The sequence below is a fragment of the Elephas maximus genome, chromosome X (assembly GCF_024166365.1).
Source record: "Elephas maximus indicus isolate mEleMax1 chromosome X, mEleMax1 primary haplotype, whole genome shotgun sequence".
Lineage (NCBI taxonomy): Eukaryota > Metazoa > Chordata > Mammalia > Proboscidea > Elephantidae > Elephas > Elephas maximus.
Window position 1 is genome coordinate 166,963,229 of NC_064846.1, and position 22,226 is coordinate 166,985,454.

Below are 22,226 nucleotides of genomic sequence, written 5' to 3' on the forward strand. Positions count from 1 at the left end.
CTACTCTCTTTCCTGGACTGAGACAATCATGGCCTCTCATTTCAGTCATCAAATGTTTTCCCTGGACTGAGGTGATCAAGGACCTGCCATCTCTGTTACCTACTATTTTCCCTAGACTGAAGCTATCATGGCTGCCATCTGAGTCATAGGCTATCTCCCCTGAGCTGATGAGATCATGGTGCCCTATCTCAGTCATAGGCTATTTTCTCTGGACTGAGGCATCATGCTTATTCATCTCAGTTTTGTTTCCCCTAAACTGAAGGCTCAGGCCTGTCATCTCGGTGTTTGGCTGTTTTCCCTACACTGAGGCAATCACTGCTACAATGTCGGTCATCAATTGTTTTCCCTGAACTGAAACGATCATGGTGCCCTATCGCAGTCATTGACTCCTTTCCCTGAACTGAGGCCATCACGGCTGCCATCTCCATTATCAACTGCTTTCCTTGGACTGGAGGAATCATGACACCCATCTAGGCCATCCACTGTTTTTCCGGGACTGAGGTATCAGAACACCCATCTCGGTTATCGGTTGTTTTCCCTGTACTGAAGCGAGCCGGCCTGGCATCTGTCATGGGCAGTTTTCCTTGGACTGAGGCAATCACTTCCCCCCATTTTGGATATCGAATATTTTCCCTGGACTGTGGCAATGTCGGTCATCAGCTGTTTTCTTTGGACCTAGGTGATCAAGCCTGCCATCTCAGTCATGGACTGTTTTCCCAGAACTGAGACAATCATGGACCACCATCTCCATTATCCAGTGTTGTCCCTAGACTGAGGCACACAGCTGCCATCTCGGCCATAGACTGTTTTCCCTGGCTTGTGGGTGGGACCTGTGCTTTACCTCTAAAAATAAAATATGGCCAAAGGAATGGGCTATCACTCCCATGATTATATTATAAAACCTTGTGATTTCCATCTTGGTAGCAGACAACTCTCTTTTGCTGGCTTTTCTGAAACAAACTGACATGTGGGAGAGGCCCACATGGCAAGGAGCTGAGAGAAGCCGTTAGCCAGTAGCCCAAGATGAACTGAATCCTGACAGCAACCACAGGAGTATGACCTTGGAAATGGATCCTTCTCCAGGAGATGCCTGCGGCCCTGGCCGACACCCAGATTGCAGTCTGTGAGAGGATCCAAAGCAGAGCACCCAGCTAAGCCAAGCCTGGACTCCTGACCTACAGAAACTATGAGCTGATAAGTTCGTGTTGTTTTAAACCACCAAGTTTGGTGGGGGGCAATTTGTCATACGGCAATAGATCATGAGACAGAAGAGTAGTTGCTTTGCATTTTTATTATGTTGTTGAACTCTGACTTAACATCAGGTAGCATTACTTAATGGAATCCACGTATAAATTGTTATACCGTGAATCATTTTCAGTTAAGACCACGTTTTTCAGACTTTGCCAGAACAAGCCTTCCGCCTTGGGGTTGTCAGGCCACTGGAGGATGGAGCTCTTGCAGATCCGCTGCCGCAGCCTGAGATACTGAGAGTGCTGTAGCACTGGCTCCAGCAGAATGAAGATGATCACATCCATGTTCTCTTCCATCAGCCTCTGCAGGGCCAAATAGAAAGCTGTCTTAAAGCTCCAGTTCTTGGCATATTTTTTGGTTAAAACAAAGATGGTTTTTTTGCTTTGGTTGATGCTCTGCATGAGGTTATCGATGATGGCTAATCCTGGGTCCCAATCCCTCTCCTCCAAGCAAAGGAGAACATTTTTGTCTTCACTCTCCTCTAGGTGGTAGCGCAGCTCATTTATCACCCAGTCTGTGACAGAGGCATCTTTGGTATCATAAGAAATGTAGGCATCGTAGAAAGTTTGAGATGTGGAAAGAGACCTGTACCCTTTTATCTTCGCTAAACACACATGGTAGATAAACCAAACATCCCAGTAAAACAAATGGTGAGCCAGGGCAATCAACATCACCATGGTGGTGACAAAGAATGTGAAGAAAAATAATATTGCTGCAATGGCATCTGAAACACAAGTTGTGAGCTCTAGACTTACAATGCACTTCCCTCTTTGATCTCCAGGACTGGTACAAATGACATCTGTCAGCCTAGGAATTGAGACATTCAGATTTTCATCCATCCATCTTCGAAAATCTCCAATGTCACACGTGCAGTCAAAAGGGTTTCCTCCTAATTCCAAAATGGCTAGATTGGTGGCTGTCTTAGTTTGAAGCGTAGATTTGTTGATCATCTTGAGTAGGTTGGAACTTAAATCGAGGTGGGCCAGGCTTCTGGCTTCAGAAAAGAAACCAGAGGGCAGGTGGGAGATCCTGTTCTGCCTCAGCAGCAGCGTCTGAAGAGAAGACGTAAATGCTGACAGGCTATTCGTTAAGGTGGATAGCTTGTTTCTACTTAAGTCAAGCAGGCGGAGGTGAGGAAAGTGCTGGAGTAATGTCCAGTTAAAGAAATTTAACACATTATTGTTTATGTATAGTTCTCTGAGACTGTGGGGCAAGTTACGGAATGCTTCATTCGGGATGCGCCGAAGGTTATTAAAGGATAAATCGAGCCGCGTCAGGTTCCTGAGAAATGTGAAGAGATGCCAGTACCTGTCATCTTCATAGTTCCACAAGAGATCAAGGCGGTTTCCACTGAAAACTAATTCTTCCAGGGACATGCTCGTTAGATTATACTCCGTTAAAGTGTAAATGCTGTTGTGGCTCAAGTTTAAAACTTTTAGCTGGGTTAAATTTGTAATAAATCCCAGACGGTGTGTTACCCCAGCTATTCTGAAATAGTGTGCGTTATAGCTGAGATCTAGGACTTCTAGCTCAACCAATTCGGTGAGAGCTTTGTCATCATCAAAGTCTAATCTATTGCTCGTCAAATCCAAATATTTGATATGGGGCACAGCCGAAAACTCAGTTCCATGTAACACTTGGCCGTTGCCATTTGAAGACAGATTTAAACAGGCGATGTCATCGAATGCTTCGAACTGCTTTTGCCCAATAAAGAAAATACTGTTCAAGCTTAAATCTAAGGCTTTGCCATAAGCGCTACATTGTGGCTTTACTAATGGATTGCTGCTATGATAAAAATTCGAATGTGGGTCAAATTCAGTATATGCTGAACGTGGTTGAAGGATATGACTTTGGGAAGATGAACGGTTTGTATCATCTTGCCTCATGTCACTTACCAAGGGTGAGATTCTATTTTCTGACAAATAAATGATACTCAGGTTGGGGAAATGTTGGAAAATGGTAAAATCGATTTGTTTAATGAAGTTAATGCCCAGGTTGATAGCCCTTAAGTTGCGGAGCCCTAGGAGAGGGCGGAATTCTTCTTTTCTAAGTTCCTGGAACACATAACCTCTTAAATGCAATACCTGGAGAGACTCAAGCTTCGAGAAGTTTTTGGAAAGATTTATATATTGTGGATATTCCGTCCTTGCATAGTTGAAAGATAAGTCAAGTATTTCTAAAGATGGCAGGTACGTTAAAAATGCCCCAGAGGCTATCTCATACAGTAAGTAGTTGAATTCAAGGTACAGCACCTTTAGTCTAGTCATGTTGTAAAACCAGGTTGCAGGAATCTTCTGGAGGGAAGTGCTGGAGAGGTTTAGGTAGCGAAGTTGGGTCAGGGTTTGAAAAGCAAGGGGATGGATCTGAATTGAAGAGTTGCCCTCACAAGGTTTACATGGAAACGGTGCATTGAAACACCTCGGACAGTTACCGCTTAAATCAAGTATTGTTAAATTTTTCAATTCCTTGAAATCTTCTTGACGGATGATTTGGATGTTGGTGTTGCTAAGATAAAGTTCGGTTAGGGAGCTAGGCAGTTTGGGTGGCACGTGGGAAAGATCATTGAACGATAGTGAGAGTACCTTCAAATTTGTAAGCTTCTCAAACGTTCCACTTTCTATGTCAAAAAGTTTTTTACAATCATGGCCAAAATAGCAGTTCCAGCCTAAATAAAGCCTTTCCAAGTTCATTAGTCCCGAAGCGTTCTTTTTAGTTACCACAGTGATATTGTTCTGGATTAGACTAAGTTCTTTCAAAGACTCTGGCAAAGCAGCAGGTATTTGGTATAACTGGTTGTCTTCAAGCAGTAACTCCCTTAGGTTTTTTAGGTTCAGGAATGCCCCATCCGTAATATTCATGGCGTTATTATTCATTGCATTGTGATTTAGATTTATTTTCATAAGGTTTTGCAGCCCTTGAAATGATTCGTTTGTTATGTGCTTGATGAAATTATTAGACAGGTCTAGTTCTGTCACATACCTGCCCACTGTCTGGGGGACTTCTTGCAGTTGGCGGTTGTTACACTCTGCGATAACAGAGCCATTCTGCTTTCTCTCATCGCACGGATAGCTTCTAGAATAATTGGCTTCAGCAAAGAACTCCCAGGAAGCAGCGATAAGCAGGAAAAGGCAAATGAGAAGCGAAGACTGGGGAATCATGTTTTCCTACGGAAAATACAAAAACGGAAACGCGCTATTAGCACAGCAACATTCGTCAGGCATTTCATGCTGAAATGAACAGTGCTTTGCCCCACGTTGTATGAGTTTTGAAGGGTAAACTCTCTTAACAATGAAATCAATTACATCAGATTAGGTTTAGAAGTTACAAAATAATTAGGTTCAGAATGATTTTAATTCTTCAATGTGTTCAGCTTCTCGGTGTTACAAGAAGTTGAAGATGAAGCCATCTGAGATTATGATGCAGAGAAGACCTGGGAAGCTTTTGAAGAGCTGTTCACCAAGATGCCCCACCACCGGACCGAGTCTGATGCTGAACCTCTGCTATGGCTCATGCTGCGTCTGTAGTTGTTTCTTTGCTGACATTGCAAACTTCTGTAGGGAAGACATGATGTGTTACATTTTTATGCAACCTCTATAACACTCAGTAGGATCTCACTTTCTGTGACTGTTTTTTGATAAATAGAGGGCTGAATGTATTACTTTTGGCAACTATGCGACAACAACAGATTAATGTGATGGCTTTGATCAAGGGTTGTGGTCAAGGGATCTCTCAAAATCTTCTTTCACTGGGTAGAGAGACCAACTTCTATTAAACTAGATTTTTCATTACATTAAAGCCCAACTCACACCTTTGTTGTGAGATAAAGAAGGTAACTGCCTTCTTTTTTAAATTCTCCTTTCTGAAAGAAGGTCTTGCTTTACCTGGTGCAGTAGGCAGAATTTTAAGATGTCCCCCGTGACCTTTACTCCTGGTACCGCTCCTGGGATTATGTTACACTCTATGGCAAAAGGAAGGTTTTCTGAACGGGCCTAATCTAATCATACGAGCATTTTAAAAGCAGAGAGTTTTCTCTGGATGGTGGCAGAAGGGCAAGTCAGACGGACTGGAAGCATGAGAACGCGCTATTGCTGGCTTGAAGATGGGGGCGGGAGGGAACACACATAACAAGGAACCCAGAAGCTGAAAGCAGCCTCCTGTGACAGCCAGCACAGAAATGAGGACATCATTCCTCCAACTGCAAAGAACTGAAATTGACTGACAACCTGAATAAACTTGGAAGTGGATTTTTCCCCTGAGCCTGCAGATAAGAACCCAGCCCAGCCTACACCTTGATTTTGTCCTTGTGAGACCTTGAGCAGAGAACTCAGGAGAGCCCACCCATACATCTAACCTGCAGAAATGTAAACTAATAAATGAGTGAAAACTAATATACCTAGAAAATATATGTTATGATTCACGGCTTGAAAAATGTGAAGCTGTTGCAGAAGCCACCATGGGTCTCCAGATTTAACGCCTCCACTGGGAGACACAGGTGCACCAAGTAAGTAACGAAGCTCAAGAACACAAGGAACTTTGGGGACTGGCCTCTGTGATATCCAAGTCTGAACACTGCTAGATTTGAAGGTCATTTCCTGACTCTTCCTTGCCTTTTCCTAGTTAGTGGGGTGGTCTGGGGAGTCTATTTGATTGTTGTTGTCATCGGGGTGGTTCCAACTCACAGCGACCCTATATACAACAGAACAAAACACTGCCCGGTCCTGTGCCATCCTCACAATCACTGCTATGTTTGAGCCTATTGTTACAGCCACTGTGTAACCCATCTTGTTGAGGGTCTTCCTCTTTTTTGCTGACCCTCTACTTTACCAACCATGATGTCCTTCTCCAGGGACTGGTCCCTCCTGATAACGTGTCCAAAATATGTGAGATAAAGTCTCGCCACCCTTGCTTCTAAGGAGCATTCTGGCTGTGCTTCTTCCAAGACGGATCTGTTTGTTCTTCTGGCAGTCCATGGTATATTCAATATTCTTCACCAACATCACAATCCAAAGGCATCAATTCTTCTTCATACTTCCTTATTCATTGTCCAGCTTTTGCATGCATACAAGGTGATTGAAAACACCATGGCTTGGGTCAAGCGTACCTTAGTCTTCAAGGTGACATCTTTGTTTTTTAACACTTTAAAGAGGTCTCTTGCAGCAGATTTGCCCAACGCAATGCGTAGTTTGATTTCTTGATTATGCTTAGTTTATTAGTTCACAGTGTAGTGGGTAAAACAGACATTAGTCAAACACAATAGCAGTACGAGAGTTCAGCTGTGATAAGAATAGGTACATAGTGCTGTAAGAACCTAAAATAGAGAGATTTGACCTATTCATGGAGACTGGGGGAGACTTCCCTGAACAAGTGAGACTTGAGCTGTACGATCCTAAGGTTAAGGAGGCATGTACAAGGCACAAACGGATCAAAGGAGTGCCCAGGTAAAAGGAACAGCATATGCAAAGGCCCTGAGTGTATTCTTGTGAGTTTCCCATGCTGTCCCTTCTGAAAAATCATGGGAGGAATCAAAAGGGGCTGGGTGTAGGCCTGAGATAAGGCACATCAAGTTTCAAATGCTCAAAGCTTGTTGAAGCCTTCATAGTAGGGCAAAGGGGACTTGAAGGGCGCATAAGAGGTCCTCAGTACAGAAATATTGCTGGGGTCATTGGTATCTATCTCCATGTCAATATATCAAATGGACATTTTTCAGTCCTTGTATTAATGAGCACATAAATGAAAGAGACTAAAAGAAAATGAAGGAAGTAAATAAAGAGGAGTGTGGGTTTGTCTTTATCTGAGAAGCAATGCAAGCCTTTGAAGGTCTAAGCAGGGTGGGACCATGCTCAAATTGATTGTGGTCACTGGTGAGAAGGCACAGGAGTCCAGGGATGAAATGATAGTAGCTTGAACTAGGTTGGTGGCAATGGAGATTGAGAGAAATGGATTCAAGAGATACTTCGGAGTAGAACTGAAAGACATAGCAATGAGTGGAAAATGAGGGAAGAGGCATCGTGAAGGAGAGGAAGATGTTCAGGATGACTTCCAGGTTCCTGGTCTGTGCAACTGTTTGGATGAAAGTGCCATCCACTGAGAAAGAAGATTGGTTTGGTTTTTTGTTTGTTTTGGAGGGAGGGAGTAGATATTATGAATTTAATTTTGCACGCTGAATTTGTATTGAGTTTGTGATGTTCAAGTAGAGATGTCCAGTAGACAGTTGCATATATGAGTGTGAGGCTCAGAAAAGTGTTCTGAGATAGAAGAATAAACTTACCAGTCGTGGTAATTAAAGTCATGGGTGTAAATGAGATCACCTGAGGGAGTATAAGACAAAAAAAAGATGAGACAGTTGAGACCTGGTATTGATGAACATCAAAATGTAATGGGTGTGATGATAAGACTGAAATGGAGACAAGAGATTGGCCAGAGAGGCAGGTAAGAAACCAGGAGAGGGTGATGTTAAAGATGTATTAAAAACTAAAAGCATAATGTAATATATGATGAGAACTCAGACTTAATATACCGGGAATAATTGGTAATGTACTAAGTTCACATATTAAATTACATACTTACGTCAGAAGCAAACCCCAACTATATGCATTATACATCTAAAACAGAGTATATCAGAAATGTCAAGAATAAAAGGGCAGGAAGAAAAATAGAAACAAAACAGAAAATAGATTTTGAAATCTAAGTATCATGCAAGAATAAATTTAGGACAAAACAGCATTAAACAAAATAAAGAACATTTTATACTGATAAAGGACACCATCCAGAGTACTGATCTAACAGTTATGAATATCCATGCACCAAACAATATAGCAGCAACATTAAAATATATATATATATATAAAAGCAATCCTGAGACGCATTCGTAGTAGGAGATTCTAATTCACTTGTCTCAGTTCACGTCATATTTTTATGTACCAAAAAAAAAAAAGATATAAAGGACCAAAACACAAAAATAAAAAGGTAGATATAACCGGCACGCACCAAACTCTGTATTCTAAACAGAGAGGTTGCACCTTCTTTTCATGTGCCTACGGAACATCGACAAAATTGGGTCAAAAATTGATGGTCAAAGAGGAAAACAGAAAACAAAATTTTAGCATATCTAGAAAGCAATGATAAAGAATAAAAAAAATTATGAGATCACTTTGTTCAATTCTGTGCAAATAAATTTGAGAAATTAGATGAGATAAACAATTTTCTAGGTAAATATAAACTGATCCCAGAAAAGACAGAAAATTTACACAGACCAGTTATCAGAGAACAAATAGAAAAAGTTCTCAAAGAGTTACTCTCCAAACAAGCACCAGGCCCAGGTGTTTCAAAGATGAATTCTACCAGTTTGACTCCCATGCTATTTAAACTGTTACATGTCATAGGAAAAAAAAGAGAAATTTTCTTGTGTGTGTGTGTGTTTTTAATGGAACAGGCTAAAATTCCTACCAAAAAAAAAAAAAAAGATAGCACAGGAAAAAAATTACAGATAAATTATACTCATAAATATCACTGTAAAAATACCTAAGTGAATATTCAACAGCACATTGAGATAATAAAATATGACCAAGGAGGTTTGTGTGTGTGGCAGGGGGAAAAGAAAGAAGTTAGGGATGGTTTAATACATCTGTTCATATAATTCATATATTCTGCATCTTAGTAGATCAAAAAGGAGAAATAATATCATTGCCATAGATGCTGAAGAGATATTTGATAAAAACAACATACCATTCTTGACAAAAACACATACTAATATAGAAATGGAAACCCTGGTGGCGTAGTGGTTGAGAGCTATGGCTGCTAACCAAAAGGTCTGCAGTTCGAATCCACCAGGTGCTCCTTTGAAACTTTATGGGGGCAGTTCTACTCTGTTCTGTAGGGTCTCTATGAGTCAGAATTGACTCGACAGCAATGGGTTTGGGTTTTTTGGGGGTTTAATATAGGAATAGATGGATATTTCCTTGAGACTTAAGAAATAAGCACATGTCGGCATTCAATGGGCAGCCTCTAAAAGCATTCCCATTAAGATCAGGAGCTAGACGCTATTATTTTTCATTGCTCTGAAGTAACTAGGCAACGCAATTAGACAATAAGTGCATGAAGGATGATATAAAGATCCCCATTATTTGCAGATGATTTAGGTGCTTACCCAAGAAAATTGCCTGGAGAAACTATTCTAAATAATCAAAGAATTTAGTATGGTGATTAGGTATAAAATTAATATATAGTCTTAGTGTACACCAGCAAGCACTTGTTAGAACATAAAACAGAAGTGATCCATTCACAAAGGAACAATAATGAGCAGGACTTACCCTATCAGATACTAGCATTCCCCCAACTACAATTATTCAAACACGTGGTACCAGCACATGAATGATGGAGAAATCCCTGAAACTGAACAGAGTGTCTAGAAATAGATCCAAATGCACAGGGAAATGAGGAAACGATGAAGGGAGCATATCAATAAATAATATTGGGGCGGCTGGGTCTCCACTTGAGAAAAAAAAGTGGGTGTGTGTCTCCCATTTTATTTCAAGGCAATTTCGGTTATAGAAACGAAGTATCTTTTTAGCGTGATCTATCCTCAGTTTTTTTTTCCTTTTTTTTATCCTCAAAAGCCAAAAAGCAAAGACTAACCAATCCAACCACACACAAATAAAAATCCTGCCTCACAACAAAACGAATACCATAAACATGGTGTAAAAAAAAAAAAAATTTTTTATGGTGTTATGTGAAAAAACAAATTAGGAGAAAATATTTGCTGTTCATATCACAGACAAAGGGGTAATATATTTAATATGTAAAGACTTTTTATGCATAAATGAGAAAACAACCCAATGGAAAAATAGAGAAAAAAAGATATGAACAGATAGTTCACAGAAAAAGGAAACACAAATAGCTCTTAAACATAGGAAAAGATACTCAATTCTTTCAAAAAATTACACTGACAGAGCATTTTTCATGGGTTCTATTATATATATATATTTTTTATTATATAGGTATGGAGCCCTGGTGGCACAGTGGTTAAGTGTTCGGCTATTAACCAAAAGGTCAGCAGTTCGAATCCACCGTCTGCTCCTGGGAAGCCCTATGGGGCAGTTCTACTCTGTCCTATAGGATCGCTTATAGGGCTGCTATGAGTCAGAATCCACCCAGTGGTAATGGGTTTAGCTTTTGATGAATTGTATAGGTAAGGATGTGGGAAAACAGGTACTCTCATATTTGGCTGTAGGAGTCTAAATTAGCACGACTTCTAAGATGGAGAGCCATCTGTAATATCTATCAAAATTGAAAACGTATACTTAGGCTCAGCAATTTAAATTCTATAAGTAGACTGTAAAGATATACCCTCACATACACAAATGAGTACTCTATACAAAGATGTTCAATGCAGGGCCGTTAATAATAGCAAAAGATTGGAAATAAGCTAGATGCCTATTAATAGTGGTCTGCTTAAACAAAGTGTGTTACGTTCATACAACAGAACACTATTCAGCCATTAAAAAGAACAAAGCAGTTAGTTCTACAGTCATTCATGCCTTTAACAAATATTTATTGAGCATCTACTTTATTTCAAGAACTGTTTCGAGCTGGTGATACAGCAATGAACAAAACATATTAAAATCCCTGCCCATTTGGGGTTTACATTAAAAGATAGTATGGTAAAAAAAAAAAAAAGTAGATGGCAGAAAATAAAGATGGCAAAGATAAAGACAGGAAGGGGGATGGGAATGTAGAATGCCCCTCAACTGGATCGGTCTGCTGGTTTTCTCACAGTTAGACTGTGGTTCTGGGTTTTTGGGAGCAAGACCACAGAGGTCTTCTCATCAGGTCACATGAAGGGCACCACATGCTATCGACATGACTTTTGCTGTTGATGTGGGCCTTGACCACCTCGGTGAAGTAGTGTTTGTTCTATTACAGTTTTTTTAAATAAATTAATAAAAATTAGTTTTTAAAAAGGCCCATGGAGAGCACATGGCAGAGTGAGGCCAGATCCCAGACTCTCCTTCGTGTGCTTAGGGGAGACATCTTTAGGTGGTTACTTGGGCTAGTCCAGAGGGCAGGGGCCATTCTCAGCAGCCTCACTAGCCTCAAATTAAGGCTCTCAACATCTAATTTCAAAGTCTCAGACAAAACAGAGTGACAGAGGGAAAAGCCTCCAGGGGCCACTACAGACCAGGAGAGGAGCCCTTTAAGACTCACTCTGTTCTTTCAGGGTGAAAATGGCCTCTCAGAGGGGTTGAGGAATCTTAAGAGTAAATGCTGGGTCAAGAAAAAGATCAGAATATTCTGCAGAGGATTTCTGAGTGCAGAGCTTGAGGTCTTTAACTCCATGAGGTGAGAACATGAGTTGACAAGTTCCAAATGGTATGGGCAGGAAGAGTGTGAGGTGCTAAACCGGTAGCTAATGAAGTTGAGAAGAAAACCCTGAATGTTCAGGCTTTTACAGAGGCTGAATGGATTGCTAAAGCCTGTCATTTCCTAGGACAACTGACTGAAGTCTGGGTGGTGGCATCCACATTCAACCGGATCTCTGAAAAGAGAGCAGAAGAGCCCAAGGGCCTCACAAGGGGACAGCCACCAGGCAAGGCCTTCGTGACCACATCCACACTCTCTGTGGCCAAGAACTCAAGAGGCAGAGGCTTTATTGCGACATCACCAATGAACTGCCGCCACCCGGCCCGTCAATCTGCCAGGGGCAACCCTGGGAGACCCAGACGCCCCCAGACTTCTAACAACACGACTGCTCCCAGCCAGCCCTCCCGCCCACTCCCTGCCCCCCGGAGCCCTGTGCCACCAACTCCAGTTCCACCAGAAGTCATGTCAGGTCGTAGGGTTGTGATCAGAAACATTGACATGTCGGAAGAGATGCAGCAAGACGCGGTGGCCTGTGCTTCACAGGCACTAGACAGATACAGCATAGAAAAAGATATTGCCACTTACATCAAGATGGAGTTCGACGAGAAATATGGCCCTTTCTGGCACTGCGTCGTGGGCAGAAACTTCGGTAGTTATGTCACACACGAAAGCAACCATTTCATCTACTTCTATCTGAACCAACTTGCCATTCTCCTTTTTAAATCCGGCTAAACCGTAGACTCTCTGCATGGCCAGACTCCCAGCCGAAAATAAGAACTGAGGCCTAACTTCCAAACACCAGAAACTACCATCTTCTGGCCTTGTTGAGGGGACTCCCACATCTCACAACCTTGACTGTGTTGCTCTGTACGGGGGCGTTTTCTGTACTCTTGGGTCGTAGTTAGTAGTTAGTAAAACAATCAGCATCACAGCTTGTTTGTGTTTATTTTCTAGCCCATACTTTTCCCCTGCCTCGTGTTTTTTCTTTCCACAAAATCTTTTCCTTTAAAAAAAAAATAGTAAATCTGTTTGAAACGTGTGTGGCGTGTGTTAAAAATAAGGAAGGGAGGGAGAATGGGAGGAAGGAAGGAAGAGGGGAGGGAAGGCGGGAGGGAGGGTGAGGGGAGGAGGGAGGGAGGAAGAAAAGGGGAGGGAGGGAGGAAGGGAACTGAGGGAGGGAGGAAGGAAAGGGGAGGGAGGAATGAAGGAAGGAAGGGAGGGAAGAAAGAAAGAAAGAAAGGGAGAGGGAGGGAAGAAAGAAGGGGGAAGGGAGGGACCAAGAGGAAAAGAAATGGCAGCTCTCCAAATAGAGAATCCATGAGAGAGAGAGAGAGGACTCTTCTTTTGGTTAAAACTGACTCTGTTTTGAAGGCTCGTGGAAGTGATAGTAAAGGAGTAGAAGAACTCTACAAAGTCAAAGAGGGCGTAGGGGTAGGTAACAGCAGGCAAAGATTGTCAACAAAATTCGGGAGAATGGAAAGCAGATAGGTGAACAGTAGGAGGGATAGCAGAGCAGAGAAGGCTGAAGCCCGAGGTTCAGACAGAGAAAAGTGAATTTACATCACAGAACCCTGGCAAGACTCAGAAATTGGCAGCATCAGGCACCTTGGAAGGTGACATGCCAGGTGGAGCTGGACAGGGGGTTGGTTGAGAGTCTACAGAAGAAGTCAGAACCCCCTCCCATCCCTTCCCCGAGACTTACTCTCTTCAAAGGTTGAATCCAAGAGCCTTGGGCTCAGGGCTCCAGGCACAAAGGAAGGCTTGGGGCAAACTGCCAAAGACAAAACAGGAGGGTTAAAGAAAGTTACGTGACCCATCCTCTCCCCTCCCTCGGCTCTGGGAACTCTGAAATCCATCCACTTATGAACATCCCAGCCCAGCTCCCCAGGCAGGAGACTGGAGAATCTCTTTCTGGAAAAAATGACTGGCACAGTAGCAGGGCCAGGACTACAGCGAGGTGAGTGAGGCAATCACCTGGCACGCAACACGTAAGGGGGCACCAAAAAACTCCGTCATCAAGATGAATGATATTTTAATGACATACTTTAAAAAATCAAAATTAATACCAACATTCCATGATGAACGAAACATCAAGGTTTCAAATAAAGGCAGCATCTGACCTTGCGCTTGTATGACCCAGCCTCCCTTGCTTCATCCTCACTCAGCCAATAAAAGTTTATTTATGAAAACAGGCAACTGGCCCATGGATCATAGTTTGCTGATATGCTTTTGTGAAATATCACATTTAAAATACCATTACTCCTTTTTGGTGCCCTCTTAAATTTTGCACTGGAGGAGATCGCCTCACTCTCCTCACCCTCGTCCCAACCCTGCACCATAAGAAAGCTCTTTAGATGACATTGGGACACACTCTAACCAACAAGCTGACTCAACCCCACTCCTCCTGTGATGAGACTCATCAGTTGGCAAGCTCTGTCCACTGCAATTGGAGCTTATGAGTCGGAATTGACTTAATGGCGACTGGCTTTTTTTTTTTTTAATCGGCTCTTTGGTGCCCCACTCTTAAATAGGGAATAACAGCCATCTCCAGGTACCCGAGGACTTCATCCAACATGAAAGAGAGATCGAAGCAGGCCTGCAGAAAGCAATAACCAGAGGAACAGCAATGGGCAGAATCAGGCCTTCTGGCTCCCAGGACAGTGGTTTATGGTTTCTTTTCTTAATCCAGGTCTCATCTTGTGCAGGTCTTCAAACCCATCTCCGCGATTCTGAAATCCTGAAGGGTTTGGTTTCGTTTTGTCTTTGGTAACTTCTTTAGCAGCAAAACCTGGTCTGAACTGACCCAAGGGTGTTCTGACATCTATTTACCTCAGACCTGTTGGACGTGTTTCATAATATATGGTATATGTAGCATATTATCTTGCTAAAATACAACTTCTGAACTCTGACACCATTCTGGCCCACAGGTTTCAGATAAGGGATCGTGGAGCGATACTTTTATCTCCTTCACTGGGGACTGCTACGGGTGAATTATGTCCCCCCAAAATATGTGTTGCAAATCCCTGGTGGCATAGTGGTTAAGAGTTTGTCTGCTAACCACAAGGTTGGCAGTTCAAACCTACCAGCTGCTCCTTGGAAACCCTAGGAGGCAGTTCTATTCTGTTCCATAGGGTAACTGTGAGTTGGAACTGACTCAACCTCACCTAACAACAACAACAACAAGAGCTGAGGGGGAAAATGATAAAAAAGCATTATGAGTCAACTCCAGCTCATAATGACCCCATGAGTGTCAGAGTAGAACTGTGCTCCATAGGGTTTTCGGAATTATATTGCCAGGCCTTTCTTTGAGGAGCTTCTGGGTGGACTCAAACCCCCAATCCTTTGGTTAGCAGCCGAGTGCTTAACCAGTTGCACCACCCAAGGACTCCATAAGAGCTGAGAGCAGCTAAATAGAGTTGCTCACTGGCACCCACTGCAGGGACAAGTTGGAGCTGCCGGTGTTTAATAGGAAAATTCATAAAATTCATAACAGACATTTTACTGTGATTTTAAGGTTTTTCTTATCCACGAAACCAAATATTAACCATAAAAAGCTTGACCCAAATTGCAAATGCCTGCCAGAAGCTACTGTATAGCAATGTAATTTGTCTTATCCTGCTAGAAAGAGATACTCATTGAACCATTACTTCCTAATTTAAATCTCATAAACAGTCTCTTGGCTGCAGGTGGGTGGAGGGCCAAATTTCTAGCAGCCAGGCCTGAAGTAACCTGATATCAGTGGATCTCAGCAGAAAGCGGAGGGCAGGGTTCAATCACATTAAGATGAGCCAAGGGTTGATCTACATTTCGCCCTCCTCTTCTCTTTATAAGCCCCATGGTACCTAGCTTCTTCCAGCCATTGGCTTTTTCTGGAATCCAAATGGCCTCCCTACATGCATATAGCCCTAGTGGCATAGTGGTTTTAAGAGCTGGGCTGCCAAGTCAAAGGTTGGCAGTCCAAATCCACCAGGCGCTCCTCAGAAACCCTATGGGGCGGTTCTGCTCTGTCCAATAGGGTTGCTATGAGTCAGAATCAACTCGATGGCAATGGATTTAATATGCATATAGAATAACTGCTCAGAATAAACCTCGTGTACAAATTCCAGTGAGTTGTGATTACTTTGAACACTGACAAAAGTCCTTTTGCCTGGACATGCCCATGAGCTCACTGCACGGAAAACCTGGTAACGATGACCGGATCTGCGCAATCCAGAGCTTTCACGGGGTGTTGCCTGGGAGCACCCAGAAAAAACAAAACCAGAACCTATTTCTTTTATGAAAGCATATGAATCACGAAACAAAGAAATTTACTTAACTTCCCCCCTCTCCACCAAATACAGCTATTGCTAGCTGCCAAGGAAGTGGTTCCACAACTGTTTTCCTATTTTCCGTGCAAAATCAGTTCTTTGGATGGGCCCAGGACACAGGAGAAGACAATTCTGCCCTCTGGGTTGTCCCGGAGCCAAGTAAAAACCCAGCCTCATAGTGACCCTATAAGACAGAGTAGAATTGCCCCATAGGGTTTCCAAGAAGCGACTGGTGGATTCGAACTGCTGACCTTTTGGTTAGCAATCATAGTCCTTAACTACTGTGCCACCACCAGGGCTTCAGGAACCCAGTAGCACAATGAAAACAACCCCTCTCAGGCCTCACTCTCGTCTGACTCTCACATTGGATCCCAATGGGCACCAAAGACATGCTTGATAAGGATCAATGCCATTTTGAAGAGCAGCTCAGGAGAGCTGCCTTAGCTGAGGACACCCTGGGAAGTCAGGGAAGTGAGGGACCACCCCCAGAGTGCAGCCCACCATGGGGTGATGGCTGCAGGCAGGGTAGCAACTGGGTGTGATGAGTGCAAAGGAAGCAGCACCTCCAGGTGATGCTTAAATCAATCCTGCGCAGGCTCTCTTACACAACCTCACACCAGGTGGAAGGTGGTCTGCGAGGGGCTGAAAGCTGCCTGCCTGGAATAAATGCCTTTTTATCTTTGCCCACCCTCTTCCTAGACCGTGGAGTCCCTGATTGGTGCAAACAGTAACACCCTCGGCTGCTATCCAAAAGGTTGGGGTTCAGGTCCACCCAGAGGCAACTTGGAATAAAGGCCTGGCAATCTACTTCCAAAAAATCAGTCATTAAAAACCCTATGGAGTGCAGTTCTACTCTGACGCACGTGGGGTCCCCAGGAGTCGAAGTCCACTTGACAGCAACTGGGTTTTTTCCCCCTTGGCTTCAAGTAGCTATTTTTCATGATGCTTCCTTGTTCTCCCTCTTTAAAGGTATCATCCCTGAAGGTCAGCCGGATGTCCTTTTGAGGAGGTGTGATTTGCCTCAGGCCTGCAGGCTGGGTCCTGCTGATGTCCCCAACATTAAAGTGACAAGAGAACATATTGATTATAAAATTTGATTTATCCTTGCCCCCAGTTGAACCGATTAGCTGTTTGGGCATAAATGTGGAATTAACCAGAACTGATGTTTTACCAAGCCGGCAATATTTCTCATTTTAAATAGATGCATTTGCAGTTGATGGCATTTACAAGTGATATATTACAAAAGCAAATTAATTAAGAAATGGAGAGTTGTGTAAATAGGATTTGTCACCTTAGGTGAAATGTACAATTAATACTAGGCACTTTCTTTTTTCCATTCCAAATCTGATTGGCTTCTTAACGGCTTTGGAAGACGAAAGAAGATACTGCCAGGCCAAATGCACATATCAGTGAAAACACAGATCCTGATTTCATAGAAAGTATGAAAAAATATGCAATTTGGATTCCAGCAAATGTGGTAGGGAGCATCTGTTGAGAGTTTTACTAGGAGGCTAACACTGGGGCAAGTGCTTTTCAGGCATTTTTCACATTTAATCCTCATAAAATCCAATGCAATGGGTGCTACCATAAACCCATTTTACAGATGTGGAACCTGAGGCTCAGAGAGGCTAGTTTGCCCAATGCCACTCAGCCGGTAGGTGGCAGAGTTGACACTGCGCCTAGATCTATCTGAGTAGTTAAGGCATTGGGAGAGCTGGATTGGAACCAGGGTGCTAGCCGGCAGTGATCTGGTTTCAATTATCAGCAGAGATACTACAGCCACACCTGGAACATCTAGGACTCAGATGCTAGTAGTGGACTCTCCATCTTGCCCTTCTGCACTAACCAGGCTATCACAGAAAATGAGATTCTGTGTCATCCCATTGAACAACTGGAAATCTAAAGAGCCAACACAGCCTGTTTGCTATTGCCAACCCAGGACTACGGGTTATGCATTTAAATTGACTATGTCTCTATGACCCTGGGCAGTCATAAATTGGGGCTACTAGTTAAAACTAAGGAGCCCTGGTGGCATAGTGGTTAAGAGCTCGGCTGCTAACTGAAAGGTGAGTGGTTCGAATCCACCAGTGGGGGAAAGATGTAGCAGTCTGCTTCTGTAACGATTTACAGCCTTGGAAACCTTAGGGTGCAGTTCTACTCTGTCCTACAGGGTCGCTGTGAGTGGGAATCGACTCGATGGCAATGGGTTTAGTTAAAACTAACCCCTCACCTCAATTTAATAACTAAGTTGAACTCAAAAGACATTTCATTAGAATAATGTTCCCATTAATGGACCCTGGAAGTGATACTAAGAGACACTCACAAATAATATCCACTGAGTGTCAAAGACACGGTAATGGCATTCTCTCCCATGAGACACCCTGATACTCTAAGTCTGGGATTTTCCTCGCTCTCATGAGCTCTGTGCAGTTTTTAGGATTGTTATATGAAAGGATGAGAAGCAGTGATTGAAGGGAGGAGAATGAACGTCACCAACCACACTTACCCTTTTCCACAGCCTCAGCTTCTCGGGTAAAGCATACTTCGAGCTTTTATTTTGCTTTCTGAAATCAAATCAAGGGTGTCTTAATTATCCAGTGCTGCTGTAACAGAACACCACAAGTGGGTGGCTTTAATAAACAGAAATTTATTTTCCCACCGTTTAGGAGGCTATTGTTGTTGTTGGGTGCCGCTGAGTCGCTGCCAACTCATAGCGACCCCACGTACAACAGAGCAAAAGTCCTGCACCATCCTCAACAATCGTTATATTTGACCTCATTGTTGCAGCCACTGTGTCAGTCCATCTCGTTGACGGTCTTCCTCTTTTTTGCTGATCCTCTACTTTACCGGGAAACCCTGGTGGCATAGTGGTTATAGTGATTAAGAGATCAGCTGCTAACCAAAAGGTTGGCAGTTCAAATCTACCAGCCTCGCTCCTTGGAAACCCTGTGGGGGCAGTTCTACTCTGTCCTATAGAGTTGCTATGAGTCGGAATCGACTCAAATGGCATGAGGTTTTTTTTTTCTACTTTATCAAGCACCATGTCTTTCTCCAGGGACATTAATTCTTCTTCAGTCTTCCTTATTCATTGTCCGCTTTGCATGTATATGAAAAAAAAAATGAAAATAGCATGGCTTGGATCAGGCTCACCTTAGTCCTCAAAGTGACACCTTTGCTTTTTCACAGTTTAAAGAGGCTAGAAGCCTGAAATCAGGGTGCTGGCTCTAGGAGAAGGCTTCCTTCTCTCTGACGGCTCTGGAGGAAGGTCCTTGTCTCTTTGAGCTTCTGCTCCTAGACGATCTCCACGTGGCTTAGCATCTCTCTTTCCCCTTCTCTGCTCACTCACATGCTTGTTTAATCTTTTATATCTCAAAAGAGATTGACTCAAAACATACCCTACACTAATCCTTTCCATTAACATAATAAAGACAACGCATTCCCAGATGGCATTATAACCTCACAGACATAGAGGTTATGATTTACGACACATATTTTGGGGGGACACAATTCAATCCATAACAAAGGGACTAATGAATAAGCTTCAGGTCTCCCTAGAGCCTCCCCAACCCCAAATAAAGGACTGGGTTCTTTAATGAAAGAACGGAAAAGTTCCTCTGTTGCTCTATAGCACTGATTCTCAGCTTTGGGTACACGTCGGACACATCTGGGGATTTTTAAAGCTACCAATACCCAAGCCCACCCCCAGATATTCTAATTTCATCAGTCTAGGGTTCAGCCTGAGCAGCAGGACTTTTTAAAGGTCCCCTGTGATTCTCATATGTAGCCAAGCTGAGAACCTCGGCTCTGAGGCCAGGAGTCTCCTTGGTCCTTGGCCTCCACCTGCCACCAATGGGTGGAAAACCAAACCCATTGCCGTCGAGTTGATTCCGACTCCTAGCGACCCTACAGGACAGAGTAGAACTGCCCCATAGGGTTTCCGAGGAGGGGCTGGTGGATTTGAACTGCCGACCTTTGGGTTAGCAGCCGTAGCTCTTAACCACTGCACCACCAGGGCTCCAATGGGAGAGAGGTGGGGCGTATTTCCAAGTTTGGTTTGATTTCATTGCTATTCTATTTCCCCCTCTCTTATAATGCAGTTATATTGGCTAACACAGCAATTTACAAATATCAAGTAGATTAAAGACACAATTCCATCTGCATCACTAGGCCAATTGGCCCAATTCTATGTGGGCCCTTGCAGTCATTCTGTAAAGTATCAAAAAATTTGAGTGCAGAATTAACTTACCTTCGAGATCTATAATGGACGTTAAATGGATGTAGAAATTTAACTTCAAGAATATACATGCAATGGTTGTAAAACAATGACAGCATGATCTTTAGAATATAGATAAGTTACGTTTTGGATAAGAGTCTCTTGAGATCAGATTTTTCAAGCAATGAATTTCCTAGAAAATATATCACTTAAAAATAATTGTAAAGTTTATCAACCTGACAGTTCTTTTTTGATTTTTTTTTTTTGTGTGGTGAAATGCATATAACAAAACATTTGCCATTTCAACCATTTTTACATGTACAATTTAGTGACATTAATTACATTCACCATGCTGGGCAACCGTCACCGTTATCTATTTCTAATTTTTCACCACCTTGAACAGAAATTCTGCACCCCTTAACCAATACCCCTCTTCCCCTCTCTCACCGGCCCCTGGTAACCACTGATAGACTTTGATTTCTATGCATTTGCTGACTCTAATCTGACAGTTCTTGACAATAACAAAAACTGCTGTATCTAGGCACTAGAGAACAGTAGTTACAGAAAAAAAAATTTAATAGTAACATGTTATTTAAAAACTCTGAGCAAGAAAAGTAACAATTAATATTGATCTTTAACCTTTCAATTATATATTAGGCTCCAGCTTCCCCTAGACACTGGCAACTGACCCACATATGAGAAGAGAGAGTCTGCCCTTTTACTGTCTCCAGCAGGGCCAGAAAGTAACATTCCAGTGTGTCTCAGATGGCTGCTCACATTCCATTCTAATTTGGAATTTTCTTGTTTTCCTGTTCAGATTAATAGAAGTACTACTGCATTTGATTTTCAAAATGCCCTACCTAATTAGTTTGTCTGTTACCTGTCTATCAGTTTGTTGTACTGTGGGGGCTTGCATGTTGCTGTGATACTGGAAGCTATGCCAGTGGTATTTCAAATACCAGTAGGGTCACCCATGGTGGACAGGTTTCAGCAGAGCTTCCAGACTAAGACAGACAAGGAAGAAAGGCCCAGCCATCTACTTCTGAAAATCAGCCAATGAAAAGCCTATGGATCACAACAGAATATTGTTCTACAAGATGGCTTAGGACCTGGCATTGTTTCATTCGGTTGTACCTGGGATCTCCAGGAGTTGGAGCCAACTTGAGGGCAACTAACCACAACGACAATTTGTTTGTATTAATGTGCACACAAATCAAGGAGCAGCCCAGCCCAAGCCACTTTATCCACATTTAGAATTATTTCAATACGTAACCTTTTTATACTTATTTTCCCACTCATTACTTTCTTTGTTAGCACCATTTGCCACCAAGCCATATTTCTGTGTGAGAACTCATGATTTGTTGTAAAGCTTTGTTAAAACAATGGAAGTGGCTTACCGTTTTTCTGCTGATGTCCTTTCTACTCTCGGACTGCAAAGCCTGCAGCGCTGTAGGGTTGGTACCCTCTAGGCAGGAGGTGCAGGCAAAGAAAAGAAACTGCTAACTTCCTAAAATTAGAGCTTTACCCTCAGCAGAGCCTATCACGTGGTTTGCAGAAGTTTACACGGGAAGAAGGGAACTCGTGATTTCTTAACTGTTGCTAAATCATTTGTTGACTGAGCTTTAGAATTTCAAAACTGAAATGGGAGGGGGGTGTGAGGTTATTTATAAAGGGTTAAGTATAACCTAGGCCAGATATATGCAGTGTGTCTTTGTGTAGGTGTGTGCTGGTTGGGGGGGATGTCTGATAGGATACCAAAATGTTAGCACCAGTTAGCTCTGGAGAGTGGGACTGGGGGAAAGTGAGGGAGAAAAATGAGCTTTTCCTTTTCCTAAAAAAGCTTTAGTGTCCTTTTTTTTTTTTTTATCGTACTTTAGGTGAAGGTTTACAGAGCCAACTAGTTTCTCATTAAACAATTTATGGCCAAACCCACAACATAGCAACACTCTCCCCTTCTCGACCTTGGGTTCCCCATTACCAGCTTTCCTGTCCCCTCCTGCCTTCTCATTCTTGCCCCTGGGCTGCCGTGCCCGTTTAGTCTTCTTCTTCTGTTTTTTTTTTTTTAATGAACCTGTCTGAAGGGTGAAGCTTTGGCT

The 22,226-nt window shown here is 42.7% G+C and overlaps 2 protein-coding genes across 4 annotated transcripts; one reads left to right on the forward strand and one right to left on the reverse strand.

The window, feature by feature from the left end:
* Positions 1–1,273: 1,273 nt before the first annotated feature.
* TLR8 (toll like receptor 8) lies at positions 1,274–21,630 on the reverse strand. 3 transcript variants are annotated; one of them, XM_049872118.1, is made up of 5 exons: positions 21,528–21,630; positions 18,424–18,481; positions 13,313–13,381; positions 7,520–7,559; positions 1,274–4,415 (listed from the first exon to the last, which is right to left on the reverse strand). In XM_049872118.1, the coding sequence occupies exon 5, from the start codon at positions 4,407–4,409 to the stop codon at positions 1,329–1,331; it is 3,081 nt and encodes a 1,026-aa protein (XP_049728075.1). In that variant the 5' UTR covers positions 4,410–4,415; positions 7,520–7,559; positions 13,313–13,381; positions 18,424–18,481; positions 21,528–21,630; the 3' UTR covers positions 1,274–1,328. The 3 variants fall into 3 exon arrangements, with proteins under 3 accessions (XP_049728075.1, XP_049728074.1, XP_049728076.1); XM_049872117.1 differs by lacking the exon at positions 7,520–7,559; XM_049872119.1 differs by lacking the exons at positions 7,520–7,559; positions 18,424–18,481 and having other exon boundaries at positions 21,528–21,626.
* LOC126069132 (dynein light chain 1, cytoplasmic-like) lies at positions 11,996–12,343 on the forward strand. The gene has a single exon (XM_049872120.1). It carries the CDS (start codon positions 12,073–12,075, stop codon positions 12,340–12,342), a length of 270 nt encoding a protein of 89 aa, XP_049728077.1. The 5' UTR covers positions 11,996–12,072; the 3' UTR covers position 12,343.
* Positions 21,631–22,226: the final 596 nt, after the last annotated feature.